We start from the raw sequence: 13,910 nt of genomic DNA on the forward strand, positions 1-13,910 counted from the left end.
ATTTTGGGGGTGTATGTGATATTTGGGTACATGTATAATGATTACACCAGGGTAACAGACAACCATCACCTCAAACATTTATCTTTGTGCTGGGAACATTCTAATTCTTGTCTAGCTATTTTGATATGTACAATAAATTACTGTTAACTATAATCTCCCCTATGCTGGAACTTATTCTTTCTGTTCAATCACTTTTCCTACCCCCTATTTCTATAAATACAGTTTACTTATATAAATGTAAGGGGTACAAATGCAGTTTTGTTACCTGGATATTTTGCACAGTGGTGAAGTCTACGCTTTTACTGTAACCATCATCCACATAGTGTGCATTGCAACCGTTAATTTCTCATCAGTCACCCCAGTCTCCCACACTTCCACCATTCTGAGTTTCCAGTGACTACTATTCCCTCTCTGTCCAAGTGTACACACTATTTAGCTTCTACTTATCAGTGAGAACATGTGGTATTTGACTTTGTCTCTGAGTTGTTCCACTTAAGATAATGGCCTCTATTTCCATCCACGTTACTGTGAAAGACATAATTTCATTCTTTTTTATGGCTGAAGAGTATTTTATTGTGTGTATATGTGTGTGTGTATAAATGTAAATATATATATTTATAATGTGATATATTCATGTGTGTGTGTATATATGTATTTATATAAATGTTTTCTTTATTTAATCATCTATTGATGGATCCTCAGGTTGATTCCATAGCTTTACTATTGTGAGTAGTGTTGTGATAAACATAGAAATTCAGGTATCTTTTTTATATACGATTTCTTTTCCTATGGGTAAATACCAACTAGTAAAATTGCTGGATCAAATGGAAGTTCTGTTTTTAGTTCTTTGAGAAATTTCTGTACTCTTTTTCATAGAGATTGTACTAGTTTCCATTTCCACCAACAGCATATAAGTGATCCCTTTTCTCCATATCCTCCCAACATCTGTTTTTCTTTTTTTCTTTTTTTGTCTTTTTAATAATAGCCATGGTGGTTTGTATGACATAATATCTAATTGTGGTTTTAATTTGCATTCCTCTGATGATTAGTGATGTTGAGTATTTTTTCATATGCTTGGCCATTTGTATGTCTTCTTTTGAAAAATGACTATTCATATCTTTTGCCCACTTTTAAATGAGGTTGTGATTTTTGTTGTTAAGTTCCTTGTGAATTCTGGATATCAGGCCCCTGTTGAATTCATTGTTTGCAAATATTTCCCCCCATTCTATAAAGAAAGTTTTATTGGAACAAAGTCACGTCAAGGCTGTTAGTGGCTGCTTTCAAACTACTGTGGCAGAGTTGAGCAGTGGGGCCCACATGGCCTATAAGCCTAGAATGTTTACTATTTGGCCTTTTACAGAAAAACTTACTGACCCTGAACTTGACTATCGCTATTGATTTTGGCTTATGATTCTATACAGTACAATGAAACTATACTAAACCCTACTTCACATGTTTCTTGCCCTCTTTATTTAGAAACCACCTTATTCTTAAAAGGATTTAATTTACCTGACAAAAATGTATGGAGCACACAACTGCATACATGTAAATTTCAAGTAGGAGTAAGCAAAGTAGGGCAAAGGGAAAATGAAAGATGACGAAGACAAGTCAGGGAAGCGTGCAAAGACACAGAGCGCAAACCTGAGACGCTCTGTATTTTCCATAAGCACCAACTTGGCTCTGAGCAGCCACCCAAAAAAACTATTTATCCCATGAGTCTGTGCATAAAGCAGGTAACATGAGATGCAGTGAACAAAGTCCTCGACGACACCCAAATGGTTGAGAGAAATCCTGATGATATTGACTACTATTTCCAAATTTCCCTCTGCAGGAGCCAACTCCAAATCCCAAAGTGGAATTTATCAGCGCTTCTTCCAGTATGTTTCAAAATTTTTAAAAAAGCAAACATATATTATGTTCATAATCAGAAGAGAAACATTTGTTTATCAAGAAAAATTTAAAGGAAGCAGTACCCTTGACAGCCTGGCATTCACTTTAATGTAGAATCCCTCCGCCACATGATCCAAGAGAAGTCTTGGTCCTTCCTACTGTTTTTGGGCAGTTTAGCCTGGGTGCCAGGGTGAGAGAGGAGGCAAAGACAGGCTATTCTGAGACCTGGGGCCAAGGGGTCAAGGAATTTTTATCATGTGGGTGATCGGGCTCCAGGCATTGATTATAAAAAGCACCAGTGAATGGGATTATCAATTTCTTAAATTGAGCTCTGCACCCTTATATCTAGTTTATCAATCTAAATAATTCATACTCTGGAGCTCTGTTGCTCACTGAGTTATGCTCAGTACCTTGAACAGTGTAAGGTACAGGCGAGAAATAAGCACTTAGTGAATAACAGATGTGCTGGTCTGAGAGATCCTACAGATATTCTGAGATCGTCTTGGCAAATCTTTCCCCAGCTGGACCTTATTCATGATGTCCCAGCTTTGAGATTCTCACCTGTGACAACTGGGCAGGTGAGATAGAGGCCCAGATGTGGAGGCCAAGCTCCTGAGCATGCGTCAAGGAAAACAAATTAAAAAATGGAAAGGGAAACTGAATAGCCAGGTATCTGGTCTTGCTTTGGTCCCCCTGTTGCAGGGATAAACATTGGGACGGCTCGAGACAAACACAGCTTTGGGTTCTGAACAGGCCGAGCTGCTTTCTCTTGCACACCAGGACTTCATTGTGAAATCTGTTCTTTGCTCAGTGCAGAGGCCTGCCTGCTCCCCACGGACAGGCCTGTTCTCAGGATACCTCCTAGAGCTCTGAGATGCCTGCTGTCTGCAGTGGGTCCCACTTTGCTCTGGGTGGTCCCAGCAGCCTTGGCAGGGTTTTCTCCAAGGAGACCTTCAGAGAGCAGCTGGCACCTTGGGCAGGCTCAGGCAAAGAGCCCTGCGTGGACCATGCTTCAGCATGCACATGTTAAACAAGTCAGCCAAGCATCCTCAGGACCAAAGTGGCTAGAAGATGGTAATGTCAAAATGTCACAGACAAAGCGACAGGTCGCAGGGGCTTAGAAAAGAAAAGGCATTATCTTCGACTGGGAAGTAATGACACAAAAGGAACTCCAGGGAGACAGGGAGCTGGCTCTGTCACTCAAAGCTGAATGTTTCTAGACAACTCATTGCCCTTGCTATGTCTTGATTTTTCTCAACTATAAAACAGAGATGAATTCACTGATAAGATTGGCTTGTTTTCTTCTAATGAACCCATACAACACAACAGCAGTAAGGAGATATGGAAGAAATATGACATTGTCTCTGCCCTTCAAATTGATCTTAACATATAAGGCCTACCACAGTGACTGGCTCCCAAGAGGCTTTCAACAGTGTGATTGCCAGGAGAGGATCAAGGTGGCCGCTGGGTGTGCTTGGCCCAATGAGTTCTGCTTCCACGATATTACCCACATCTACCATCTGCATCTTCCGTTTAGTGCCACTGCAGACTGTGCCTCACCAGGACTACTGCAGGAATCTGCTCCCAAGCCATCACTAAGGCAGCAACTCACTGCCCTAACTTGTCCTATAGCCTCCAAGCTCCAGCTTCACCCATTCAGTCTCCAGTTGTCCCCTAGCTCTCTCTGTACAACACCCCCTGCCTCAAAATCTCCTTGTTCTACGAACTCCAAAAACTCTTTAGCTTGGCCTTTAAAGCCCCACCAGGCTGTCTCCAGGACACTCCCCTAGACTTTGGGGTCTGCACTCCCCATTCCCCAGGATACCAGGCTCCTTCTCTGCTTTTCTTGCTCCTCACTTTGAAGGCTTTCCTCTCCTTTGACTCTCAAGATCCTGACTCACACTACAAAGCTCACTGCAAAAGCATTCTGTCTTATTAGGTATTCTTCACAGATTCTGGCCCACCTAGCAGTCATTTTCTTGTGTTTAGGCTTGGATGTGTTTTTACTTTTGATATCTTCCCGCCATAAAGCACATGCTCAGTTCATCTTGAAATGGGAGCTTTAGTTCAAAGGCTTTCCTCCCTATGAAGGCTTTCCTGATCAGCCCTGCTTTCCCCCACAGCCCCTCCTCACACCCACACACGTGCACACCATGTTTGTACTCATAGCACCTGTCGTCCATATATTCCTTCAATAACTTCCCTACATAGCACAACAGAATCAGGATCCCTCCTTGTTTTCCACAGAGCTGAAAAAACGAATACACTTGGCCAAGAATTCGTGTTTAGTAACTCTTGGCAACGCTGATGAAGAAAATTAGACCTGTCTATAATGACCACATGGAAGGAACAAGTGTCACATTTGTGCAAGCAAACTGCCTCCTGCTCCCCAATTCACTATCACCACCATACATGTAGAACACATCCATTGTGTCCCCATGAATACCCAGACCCAGAATTGAACCTCTAAGTTTCCAATGCAGAATCTGCTCTTCTTTAAGCATGAAAGAGCAATGGAGACTTCACTGAAGAGGCAGGAAGAGATACAGAAGGGCTGTTACATAGCACAGCCAAGAGCAAGGCACTTCCAAGTCCCCACTACACACAGTCCTCCTGGGTCACACCAGACTGGATTGTCTCCCTCCTGTGCCTTCCTCCAAGCAGCTGCTGACCTCATCAGTTTCTCTCTCCTCCTCCAAAACTCCAGCTTTAAATGTTCCCTCTTTCCATTTTGGTATCAGTTGACATCAGCCACAGTTTCATATCCAGTCCCTTCAGCACACAGCTCAAGACAGATCCCTCGGTGAGCAGACCCTGTCCTTCTTGAAGGCTGTATGGCCGGCACCTTTGAATACTTTCTCAGTCCTTCCCTCAAGAAGTGTGTGTGATATCGATCCCAGACATAACACTGAGTTCTTTCCAAGAAGGATTCTGAGAAGTGAAACTCTCGCCACCTTCCTCCATCTACAATCACCTCCTCACTGAGTTTCTGCTGTGAAACTCAGATAATGACTGTTTCCCAGTTTCCCTGCCTGGTCTTTGAGCCACAAAGGCCTTAGGATAGGGCCACACAGGCCCTACTCCTTCCATCTATGAGCCAAATGACTCTTGACTGAGCCCTAGCTTCAAGCCAGGACAGGTGGCCCAAACAAAACAGCTTCCAGAATTACAATGAGAAATCACTCCGCATGCAACATCCTTCTTTGGGAAACTCCTGACCTAGAGCAGACCCAAGAAAGCAATAGGGCAGGGCTTTCCCTGAGTATGGACCTGGCTATGGTGACCAATTCATCCCTGTTTGCCCAGGGCCTTCCCAGCTTTTACACTGAAAGACTCATGTCCCATGTACCCCTCAGTCCCAGGCAAACTGTGATTGTTGGTCACCACAGGCCTGTCCCACTAATGATCCTTGACAAAAACCAAGGGCTCATGAGGCCAGCCAGTGAAGCCAAGTTTCATATAAGCAGATCAGAGAGATGCTGGAAATGCACAGAGAAGGGGCAGGATCAGCCCTGGCTGCAGGTGGGCCTGGGAGACAACCTCACCAGAAAAGGGCACACAAGGGAGCTTCAGGCACGCGGGCCAGGCAGCCTCAGGTGGGCTGCTGATGTATCCACCATCAGCATGACTGATTTTTGCCATGCACAGGGTCCAGCTCACTGCAGAAAATCTGGAAACTGCTCCAAGCAGAGGTCCCTACAGGCTAAGAGAAGACAACGAGAACATCCCCTGAAGGCCACCACACACACACATGTGCGCGCACACGCGCACGCACTCTCTCTCTCTCTCTCTCTCTCTCTCTCTCTCTCTCAGCATTCCCCAGGATCCCATCATTTGTGGCCCTTCCATAAGTCTCTGGTATGTTTCCTTGACCCTCTTCTCCTCTCCAAGATGAGGGAGGGTATGAGTGTGCGTGCACTTGTGCGTGTGTGTGTGCGTTCATGCGCACTTATTAGCAGAGGAAACGTGCCACCTCCTCCCAACAACCCCTCTCTACTGCAAACCCCACTCCCTGAAAATCCCTCCACAAACCACTGTACACAAAGAACGGAGCCTCTCCTTGATGACCACGTGGGAGCACTTGCTGCTCACCCCCACCTCCCAATAGCCAGCCTCCTGCAGAAGACCCTGGGGCACATCACGTCTCATAAGCAAAGCCATCTTGGCCCACACAGCAAGGCCTCCTGGTGTGAGAAGGGGGTGGAGACTCACCAGGACTCTGCCAGTCAGTGTCTGGGCGGATATCATCACCCCCGCCCAGTCCTTCACAGAGGTCATCCAGCCGACCTCGGCGGCCACTGCCTCCTCTTTTTCATCCACTGGTTTGAGAGTGCCATCCGCCTGGCTTGAGCCATTGTTAATCTTCTGGGCCTCCTGGCAACAGAAAAAGCAAGAGTTGAGATATAGGGAACCACTGGATTTAAATAACATACCCTACCCATAAAGAACCAGAGCCCGAAGGGGTCCCCAGGTCAGGTAGAAACTGGCTTAAAAGTACAGGAGTAAAACAGAAGGGCTAAATCATGCCTTTGATTTAAAAAAAAAAATCTTTATTTAAAAAAGAATATTTTCTTTATTTCCTCTTAAAATATCATATTGAAAGTAAGAAGGATGGTATTTTTCTCTTATTTTTTATTTTATTTTATTTTTTGAGATGAAGTCTCAATCTGTCACCCAGGCTGGAGTACAGTGGTGCAATCTCAGCTCTGCAACCTCTACTCCCCAGATGCAAGCAATTCTCATGCCTCAGCCTCCCAGGTAGCTGGGATTACAAGTGTGCACCACCATGCTCAGCTAATTTAGTAGAGATGGGGTTTCACCATGTTGGCCAGGCTGGTCTCGAACTCCTGACCTCGAGTGATCCGCCCACCTCGGCCTCCAAAAGTGTTGGTCTCCTCCCATTTTAAAGAAAAAAAAAAACCACCAAAGCAGAAGAAAACGCAACCAGTCTAAGATTAGGGCATGCTGAGGAGGGAGGAGGAAAGTGTGGGAGGGATGCCATGGGCTTTGCCTGCCCAGCCTCTATGCCCCTTCTCACAGCAGCACCCCCAGTTTCCTTTAAGAAAATTATTATCTCTTCATCTCAGTCTATGTGGTTCAAATGGAAAAGATGGCCTCACATTGGCTCCAACAGTGGAAACTAATCAATCAGTCCCTTCTACCCCCTGCCAACAGCAATTGGGCGATGAATAGTCACACGATCCACACCAACCCAATAAGACTCAAGCGTAAAATATTTGCAGGAAAGAATAGAAAAAGTCATTCTTCCCTGAGAATGAAATCACCGCAGAGAAAAGTAAAAGTGATAGAATACTGATGTCATCATTTGAACACCTGGATCCAGCTGTGCCTGAAATCCAAACCATACCCTTTCAATTACAGAAGACAATAAATTCCCCTTGCGGCTTAAAATGTGCTTGAGGAAACAAGGCTGGTCTCATTAGATAACTGAGCCCTACATAGGGGTCTAAATTGTAGACTTTTGCACACAGTGAGTTTTCTGCCTAGAATACTCTTCTCCCACAGACACTTATGGCCTGCTCCCTTGTCTTTGCTTGATAAAGTCTTCCCTGGCTACCTGTTTAAATTTGCAACACTTTCTTTCCAACAGCACTCTTCTGCTTTGTTTTTCTCCATAGCACTTAAAACCTCTAATATACTTAATAAATCATTTATTTCTTTCACTTACGTCTGCCTCCCCCACTGCTGCAGCCTTGGTGCCTAACAGAGTGCCTGGCACAGAGTTGGCTCAATAAACATGAATGAATGGCTAGAAAGGGCTGTGAGTATCGGCCCCTCATTGGCCACAGAGGCTGGGTTTAGTGTTGCCAGATCAAATGCAGGATACCCAATAAAATTTAAATTTCAGATAAATAACAAATAACTTTTTAGTACAAGTATATTCTCCAAATACTACCTGGAACATACTTATACTAAAAGCTTATTCATTATTTATATAAAAATGTACATTTAACTGGACCCCAACGCAAATACCCACTGCAATTATTACTGCAAATGAAGATGTTTAAAAAGATACCAGCAAATTTAGCTCATCATTTAAAACTCTGGAATTAATTCCCAAGGCAAAGCCACACTGGGGAATCATTGTGATCTGGAGTAAGGGGAAGAACCAGAGACGGTGGTGAAAAGCTTTGTCTGCAGTGACATGGGGGCGAGGCATAGGGAGGCCAGGCACGTGGGAGGCAGGTGGTGAGGGCACACTGGTGAGTCATCCTCTTAGGGACTTGGCCATGGCAGACAGGAAGCTGCTCTCGATTTCCACTTCTCTTCCTCTGGCTGCCTGTGGCTCAGGGAAGCTGGGGAAGAGAGAAGCCGCATCTGCAGCCCTGGATGGTAATATTTTATTTCCAAGTGTGTAAAGCCCCACAGAGCTAGAATGATCCAAGAGGAGGCCTGGGAGGGGGAGGCCACAGGGGCTGCCTGCTGACATGTGTGGGACCTGTTGCCCAAGCCCCCTAGGCCAGTCTCAGATAGGACCTGTTAGGTCTTGCCCTGGTCCCTGAGTCTCTGCCCTGTGAGACTCGGAACAGGAGGGTATTTAGGAGGAGGGGGAGGCCCTGATACAGAGGCAGCCATGGTAACTAAATGCATAGATTCAGGGGGAAATCTAGCTCTCCCACCCCTGTGGGACCTCTTTCATAAGATGAGGACAGTACTCCCAGCCCCTCAGGCATTGTCAGGATTAAACAGTGCCCAACACTACAAAATACAGGTTCCAGAGCTCATCCCAGCACCCCTTGCTGCTTCCCGTGCCACTGGCACCATAAAGCAGTGGTGCTCACAAATGAGCGGGCATCGTAAGCACGCCGGGGGCTTGTTGAAACAGTGTGCCGGGCCCCTCCCAGAACCTACATTTGCACCCAGTTGTCAGGCAATGCTCATGCTGCCGGACTTGGGAGCTCACTTTGGGGACCACAGCTCCTGACCACCCTGGTATGGCTCGGTGATTGCTGAAATGGGACATGGATCTTCAATCCCAGTTCTCCAAGGACAGAACCATTTGCTTCTTTCAAAACTGGACACCGGTGGAGGGGTGGGGAAAAGAAGAGGGCAGGGAGATGGTCCTTAAATCTGAGGCTCTACTGTTTCCTTCTGAGTCAAGCCTCCCAGAATGTTTCTGAACTGGTCCTGGGCCACCATGGGGGGGCCTAGAAGGCTAGCTCCCTGCTCCTCAGTCCTGGGGACCCAGGTTCCACAGCCCCTTGGTAGACCCTGGAGAGGAGAAATCAACGTGAAAAAGGCTGGGAGGCAGGGGGGCCCTCCAGTCACAGTGGTTAACTGCATCAGAAATTCACAGCACAAGAGGTATGTGGCAGATAATGCTATTTCACCAGCCCTCTTACCTATTGTTTTACAAGGCATTCATTATTTTAATTACTATATGATAGGCAAGGAAAAACACAGACTAAAGGGAGATAATGCCCTTGTTATTATTTGCTTACACTAAATGTTGTGAGCTTAATTACCCATGTGTGGGAAGCTGGCCTGGGAGGAGTGATGTGGAGCTATTTAAAGCCTGATGCCAGCCTGCCAGGCTAGCCACTAGACTACCACAGATCCTGTGCGCCTCTCTCCACCACGGACCTCACTCTGGCCAAAGCACCCCTTATGGGGAACAGGCACTCTAACTCCATGCTCCAAAGAAAAAGGAGCAGAGAGGCCAGGCGCCGTGGCTCACGCCTGTAATCCCAGCACTTTGGGAGGCCGAGGCGGGCGGATCATGAGGTCAAGAGATCGAGACCATCCTGGTCAACATGGTGAAACCCAGTCTCTACTAAAAATACAAAAAATCAGCTGGGCATGGTGGCACGTGCCTGTAATCCCGGCTACTCAGGAGGCTGAGGCAGGAGAATTGCCTGAACCTGGGAGGCGGAGGTTGCGGTGAGCCGAGATCGCGCCATTGCACTCCAGCCTGGGTAACAAGAGTGAAACTCCGTCTCAAAAAAAAAAAAAAAAGAAAAGAAAAAGGAGCAGAGAAGGTTCAGTAGCCTTGCTGGGGACATGCAGGGGCAGAGTCCATTATAAGAGTGTTGGCCACCATTGAACAAGCTAGAACTAGATGCCAGCGACTAAGAATTAAGTGTTCTCTATGCATTATCTTTCTTAAACCTTCCAATACATCCAACAGGCAAGTGGAATTATTTCCATTTTACAGACAGGGTGACTGAGATCAGGTATCTCTCAGAAAAAGGCACAGAGCCTGAGAGCTCAGGCTGGAAGCAGAGAGCCCACCTGGGCTTGTGCCTGCTCCAGAACTTCCAAGCTGAGGGCTGTGGCCCCTCAACCCCTGAGCCTCAGCCTCCTCCGTGTAAGATGGGGACAAGTATGCCGCCTCATTAAGGTGGTGGGGAAGCTGAAGCTTGGCACAGTCACGGGCACAAAGCAGTTACAGCTGCCCTGTTGAAGCACCCGCTGGTGGGGCTGGGGCCTCCGAGGTTAATCAGTTGAAGATGCATCGCTTTCACCAACCAGCAGCCCTGGGAGGCACACTGGCCAGAGTGAGCCTTTAATAAATAATTACAGAATGGAGGATAAGGGAGAACAGGTTCTAAGGCTGTTACCCTCCAATGAGCAACGAGCCCCTAGAAGGTAAGGTGCAGGGCTCCTGCAGAGCTTCTAGTAGGAGCTGTGTGACTGCCACCCAGGACAGCTGGGGCAGAGGCTCCCACACAGGGCAGACCCTAGACTGAATGACATCGAAGATCCCTTCTGACTTGAAGCTCCATGAGATCAACCTCCCATTTTTAAGATGAGGCTGAGAACCAGGGAGAGGCTGCCTCCTCAGTCCCAGCATTCTGCTCTTGCTCCTGTGGCCACAGGACACTGCCTCACTGTTTGCTCTGAATGGCAAAGGGGGCACCCAGCCACCCTAAACCTTCCGCCTCCCAGTGCAGAGGACCCAGTCCCTGTGCAGGAAGCACTTCCAAGTAGGGGCAGCCAGATGTCAGTCAGGAAATCACTGTGTGTGTGCGTGTGTGTGTGTGTGTGTGTGTGTGTGTGTGTGTGCGCGTGTGTGTGCGTGTGTAAGGGAGAGAAACCCTACCAGCTGCAGCCTCCAGGTACCCCAGCTTCAGGAGAACAGACCACCAGATCTTTGGAAACGGAAGAAAAGAAAAGAGAGGAACGTGGAGAGAAGGACAAGGGAAAAAATGAGAGGTGGGCCTGTCAGGTGGGGAGACTATCTCAGAAAGAGGAGGTCCTGCAGGAGCCCTCCCCCTGCCCTTGGCAGCTCCTTGAGAAAGGGATTTGGCCTCGAGTTGGAGGCCACTCTGCTCCTCTGCCTCCAACCCTGCCCTCTCTCCCCACCACAGTCTCGTGTAAAGCAGGCCACAGCTGCCTCTCAGTGGCAACAGTGACATCTAATCTCAGTGCCCACACCAGAGGGTGGGGCGGGCTTCAGAGCAAAGGTGCAGGCACGGGAGGCAGGGGAGAGCAGTGGCTGCAGTCCCCCCGACACCCACCCTACCAGGCAACCTCTCATGGGGCTGTGCCCAGCCTTACACCTTCGCCCCTTTCTATGCTTTCTCCCCATTCCCTTTAGTGGTGTTCCCCATGATGACTTTCTGTTGACACAATGACTGCAGAGGGCCTCACCCCTCCTATGTCACCTGGAGCCAAAGGCCTGACTGAACCCCATCATCTGGTGCTCAAGATACAAACCTCATCTGATAGGTTTGGGCATTTCCTGCTGATTCGCAAGATCAAAGACCAAGGCTTGAGAAGGGACCTTAGCAATTCCTGAGGATCACCACCACCACCTAACTACCACACACACAGTGTACAGATGAGAAAACCGAGGGCCTGGAGGGAAAGCCACAAGCTCAGGGCCAGGTCACCAGGCAGGTGACCACTGAGCTGGGAAGCAAACCCCAGTTGGCAGTTTCTCTTCTCTCGTTGCCTCCGCAATAAGACAATTGCTCCAAATCTAGCCCAAGTGACACAGTCACTCTGCTGCCCAGCCTGCAACCTAGAGTTCCGGATGTTCCCAGGACAAGCAGAAGGCTCCACCTGGCCTGGTACTGGGTTCAGGTGTGAGGGCCATGACAAGGACCAATCCTGCTTGTCTTCAAAGGGCCCAGCCTTCCCCAGCCATGACAGCTGCTCTGGTCCAGCACAGGAGAACATGCTCATGCTAATCCTAGGACCCCACAGCCCCGACCCTCAGACCTGGCTGTCTGCATCTATCTTGCTTGCTGAATTGGACCCAGAAACTGGGACTTTCAGGTCTGTGGTGTGGCAGGAAGAACTGTGAAAATCAAAAGATACTCTAGACCAAGTCCAGCTTTTCTGGGTGGTCTCCAGTGAGTTATGTCATTTCTCAAACCTTCATATTATCTTCTATGAACAGGGATGGATCCTGCCTTGTCACCCTGCCTGATCCTTGCAGGAACCCTAATCTGGTAACAGAGAGCATGGCCCTTTCTGAAAGCAACTGCTTTTCTAAGGACAGGCAATTGGAGTCACTGTCCTCTGGTTCTGGGCAGGAAGCCGGGCTGCTCTGTAGAAAGAAGTCCTGTGCCACAAAGCCAGAGGCCTCACAGAACATGGGGCTCAACACTCAGATTCCCACCTAGCTGTAACTTGGAGGGCAGGGCCCCCCTTGTCATCCTGCACCCCAACAGGATGTCAAATTGCCAAGTCTCACCAGGTGGCCTGCCATGCTGGGCACACCCTCCCTGATAGGGTGAGCTGCGGCCACACCTGCTCTCCCCAGGTTGGACTCGCTCACCCCCAGGCACACTCCTGACACCTGTCAAGCTGAATCAGGCACTAAGGTCACTGCGGGCACCACACCTGCTGGATGACTGTCTCAGGCATGAGAAGCTGGCTGGGCCTGCCTTGGGGGCACCCCTCCCTGCTGCCTGCTGAGGACCAAGCTTTAAAGCTCCAAGTCTGTCTTGGGTTTAACTACGTGTCAGTTCTGTGGACATTGGTTTCTCATTCAGGATCTGCGAAGTCATTTAGGCAAAGGCCATCTGGGAAGAAAAGTACTTCTTCAAAAATGTAACCGAAATCATATCATTGCTGTAGCTGACACCCTCCTGTGGCTTCTTGGCCCATTCGGAGGACAAGTGACAGTCTTCACACCCAGTTGGCCCTACTCCTGCCTGTCATCCTGCAAGCCTGCCACTCACTACCGCTCACTAGCTCCGCTCCAGATGCAATGGCCTCCTCGTGCTGCCAGGACATTCCAGGCTCTCTCCCGTCTCGGGGCTGTCCACACTGGCCTCTCCCTCTGCTCCAGAGATCCCCGTGGCTGCACCTTCATTTCTCTTGGGTCCTGGTTCACATCTCACCTTGTCAGTGAGCTCTTCCTTGACCACCCTACTGAAAATGACACCCCACCTCATCCCAACCTCTCCCTGTCTTTCCTCTCTCCTCTGGAGTATGTATGCCACCTGCTCCTTTTACTTCTTCCTTGTGTCCTGTCTGCAAGCTGCATGAGGGAAAGAATATTTGTCTTTCTTCTTCTTTTTTTTTTTTTTAGACAGAGTCTCACTCTGTCACCAGGGTGGAGTGCAGTGGCACAATCTCAGCTCACTGCAACCTCTGCCTCCTGGGTTCAAACAATTCTCCTGCCTCAGCCTCCTGAATAGCTGGGACGACAGGCGTACACCACCACACCTGGCTAAATTTTGTATTTTTAGTAGGGGTTTCACCATGTCTGTTTCATTCATGGCTGTATCTTCGACACTGAAACCCTGTGACCCCAGAGTGAGCACCTGACACATCTTGGTGTGTAGGAGGGAAGGAAGGAACGGGGTAAGAAGGGGAAGAAGGAGGAGAGCTACAGCAAATGAAAAGTCCATTCTTGCCATGTCCAATCTAGAATAGATAGTATTAGTAATAATTAGTACTACTACTAATAATTATACTATCGACTACTGTTTTTTAGCATGACCACAGTAACTCTATGAGGTTGGTACTAATGTCCTCCATTGACAGATGAGAGGTTAGTAGCTGGCCCAGGAAGACACAGTACAAATTTAAATCCAGCT

The 13,910-nt window shown here is 48.0% G+C and overlaps 1 protein-coding gene across 29 annotated transcripts in view; it reads right to left on the reverse strand.

Annotated features, from left to right (window-relative positions):
- Positions 1 to 13,910, reverse strand: part of KCNMA1 (potassium calcium-activated channel subfamily M alpha 1) — a 768,447-nt gene that overhangs the window by 530,525 nt on the left and 224,012 nt on the right. For all 29 annotated transcript variants that reach the window (XM_037727278.1, XM_037727288.1, XM_037727276.1 and 26 more), the window contains exon 2: positions 6,103 to 6,264. In XM_037727278.1, coding sequence (XP_037583206.1) covers positions 6,103 to 6,264 — 162 coding nt within the window. The remainder of the gene's footprint in view (positions 1 to 6,102; positions 6,265 to 13,910) is intronic.

Source organism: Cebus imitator, unplaced genomic scaffold (genome assembly GCF_001604975.1).
Source record: "Cebus imitator isolate Cc_AM_T3 unplaced genomic scaffold, Cebus_imitator-1.0 Scaffold11, whole genome shotgun sequence".
NCBI lineage: Eukaryota > Metazoa > Chordata > Mammalia > Primates > Cebidae > Cebus > Cebus imitator.